General features: G+C 37.0%; 1 protein-coding gene across 1 annotated transcript in view; it reads right to left on the reverse strand.

The window, feature by feature from the left end:
* Positions 1-496: 496 nt before the first annotated feature.
* Positions 497-3,362, reverse strand: part of LOC108690093 (doublesex- and mab-3-related transcription factor A2-like) — a 16,985-nt gene continuing 14,119 nt past the window's right edge. Inside the window, exons 4-6 of the mRNA XM_018197202.1 lie at positions 2,289-2,405; positions 1,515-1,792; positions 497-817 (exon numbers count right to left, since the gene is read on the reverse strand). Coding sequence (XP_018052691.1) covers positions 497-817; positions 1,515-1,792; positions 2,289-2,405 — 716 coding nt within the window. The remainder of the gene's footprint in view (positions 818-1,514; positions 1,793-2,288; positions 2,406-3,362) is intronic.

Here is a 3,362-nt window from a genome sequence, read left to right on the forward strand (position 1 = left end):
TACAATTTACGTTATCGCCGACTGTATAATAACGATCGATGAAGCGATAGTACCACATGACAAGAGAAATCTGACAAAGGAGATCCTTGCAATTATCCAGATGGAAAATTTGCAATCATACACACTTTATACCGATAACCTTGTTAAAGATACTAATCCAGCAAATGATAAAACGAATAATGAATACCATATCACATTGCGCGAGTGTGAACAATAATAGGTATATAAATAATTAAAAAATTACACATTAAATGAAAAATGAAAAATATTATTTTAATCGCAAACGCACGTAATTTTCTCATGAGAAAATCGCGAAAATTCATATCAATTTCTTTCGAGTAACCAAATATACGTTATAGTTATATTTTTTCAAGGAAACATAAATTAAATTGTAAGAATTTTCCACCGATTTAATAACAATACTATTGATAATGTTTTCGAAATAAATATTGTCTTGTATAAATACTGTCTTGGTTAAAAAATTACTCGAGAAAAGTTAAGGAATCTTACCTTTGCAACGATGAAGAAGCGCTTCGACATCGGCGCGACGTCTCCCAGGGAATACACGCAGTAGAACGTCCACCGGCGAACGTTGTTGCTGTTGTTGTTGCTGTTGCTGCTGTTGCTGTTGCTGCTGTAGCTGCAGTCCACAAGTCTGTTGGATACTTTGCATTTGCATCTGCATCTGAATTTCCCGCGACTCGGGGATGTGGTGGTGATGCTGGTGCTGATAAAGCGCCGGCGAGCAATACGCTAGCGAGCTCGCCGTCGGCCCGTAGAGAGGTGCGTAAGGAGGAAAGTGCACCGTCGTTGCGGCCTGCAATCAAGCGTATTTCGCCTTTGAGAATTAAGTATCGCTCATAGCTGCAGCCTATAATATCGTTATCGCGTCTTTGAATAAACTTCTTTCTTCCTTTTTTTGATTCGATACATTACGTCGGCATAAATATGTCGTATGTTTTTTTTCAAGACAATTTTAATTTTAACTTTATAGCGAAATATTTATATACATGCAATATTTCTGTGATGATTCTATACATAATATACATATGTATATATAAATTTTTTTAGCTTTTACCTCTAAACAAAATATTAAATACTTTTAATCGCAAGTACAGTTAAAGCTATAAAAAAAAGTAAAACTGTTTGAGATTTTTCCAAAGTAAAGATCATTTGTTGTTAATTAAAACTAAAATTATTACGGATTAAAGAAACATTTCTAATCTGCTCTGTGTGTGTGTGTGTGTGTGTGTGTGTGTGTGTGTGCGTGCGTGCGTGCGTGCGTGCGTGCGCGTGCGTGCGTGCGCGCGCGCATTATGAAGATTATAAAGATTATATTCGAGCGTCAAACCGTTATATAATTCTCCTAATTACAACGCTATCCTTTATCATTTCATCGTTCTTATATAAAGGAGGTACAGCAATGTCACGCTTCATGTCTTAACGCCGAGACACTATTTCCAGATTTCATTAACAATAAATCTAATTGTAAGATCTAAAGCGGGAAAACTCACAGCTAGCGGGGGTAGTGGAGGACTAGGCCTAGGTTGAACCAAATCTACTGGTTGCAAAGTCTGTTGCGTCTGCGGGGGACTGCCACTTTTGCGTAAACTGAGATTTTCTGGCGCCGGAGTGTCCTCCCTTTGCGGTGTCAAGGCAGGTGTCAATGGTGGAGTATGCGTTGGACTCTGCGAGCCCGGTTCTGGACTACCCTCTTCTGAATCATTCAGGCTATTAGTGCGTTTTCTCGCCGTCGCTTCAGACTCCGCTAATCCCGATGACGTCGACACCACTGTAACATTTGCCACTTCATCGGAGAACTTTGCATGAAAAATTCAATAGCTCGAGATCGATTCGAACTCAGGATACACTCAGGATACCGAGTTAATCTCTCAGCTCTTAGTAAATGTTGGAATCAAAATATATAAAGCAATTATGGCATTTATCAATATTATATTATTACATTATAATTTTTGCTAAATATTACAAGCCTAATACACTTGCGTGATGAGCAGTTTAAAATGTTGTTACAATTGCTATTGTATTATATGTATAAATCCGACGTGTAAATCCGAGATTAAAAATTCTTGGATAATTTTATATTTATACCTTTGTGTTTTGCAAGGTTTTGCAGTAAAGAAAAAAAGATATAAAATATTTATAATATTTTAATAATTATAAAGATATAAAAAAGATATAAAATAATTATACATATGTGTGTGTGTGTGTGGGGGGGGGGGGGCGCGCGCGCGTGTGCGTGTGTGTGTGTAAATAAATAAATGTTTTACCTAATGAACGATCGGTTCGTAATTCGCCACCGGAATCAGAATCACGATCGTCTTCATTGCCTGTATCGCTGGTCGACAAGATCGTCGTGTTTTCGGAGATTCTAGATCGCTTCAAGCCTGAAATAGACAGGAATCTCTACTTGAAATGCTTTAGTAAAATAAAAGAAAAACCTAAAACCTAAAAGCATATTTCATATCATGATTATACTTGATATTTGCACAATCAAGAATTGTTGAAAATCCAATTGAGAAAAATAACACGTATATATATTGTATAATATATATACAATACATTGGCGTGCAAAAGTCAAAGGCATATCTTTGGCAGTACAGGGTACAAAATTCTCGAGGGTGCCATTACAGCATGCGCGTAAGCACGTGCACGACTATTAAGGCGTCGGCAATGCGTGAAAGAATCCCGTTGGATGATTGGTCGCGCTTAGGAAGTGAAAGTCTCTCTCTCTGACCGCTCGTTAAAAAGTTTAACCGTTCCGTTTTATTAGTAAGGGAGAGATTGATAGGCCGGGGGAAATGTAGCCAGAGCGGTTACGCGGTTTCCGCTTTCACTCCCTTATCCCCTTAACTCACCCTCTTGTACTCATATATACAAACGTCCATTTGCGTGCCTGTTTAAGCACGGGACTCTTTATCGTGCTCATTACTGCTTTCTTAACCGTCATTTCTCCATTTGGTAGATTATTCGGATTTTCTCAATTATATGGATTGGTGAATACGCGATTTGTCGATTGGTAATAATTATTTAATTCTTTTGCGATATATTCTTGTTTTAAATTTGCTTCGTATCTGCAAACTTTCTCATTGCGAGAAAATGCTCATCTAAAGACAATTGTGATAAATACAAATAATATCTTTGTTCCGCTAAATAAATTCCTTTGTAATTACTTATAACTCCTCGTACATCTTTTTCTAAAGGTTGTGATTAATAGTTGCAATTTGCATTATATAATTATCGCTAATTAATATCATATTATTCGATCGATTTGTCTCGGCGACACTGAATAACGCGCGAGCGCGTGTGTGATATAATACATGTATATTCTATATATATATATA

Source organism: Atta colombica, unplaced genomic scaffold, assembly GCF_001594045.1.
Source record: "Atta colombica isolate Treedump-2 unplaced genomic scaffold, Acol1.0 scaffold294, whole genome shotgun sequence".
In the NCBI taxonomy this organism is placed as follows: domain Eukaryota; kingdom Metazoa; phylum Arthropoda; class Insecta; order Hymenoptera; family Formicidae; genus Atta; species Atta colombica.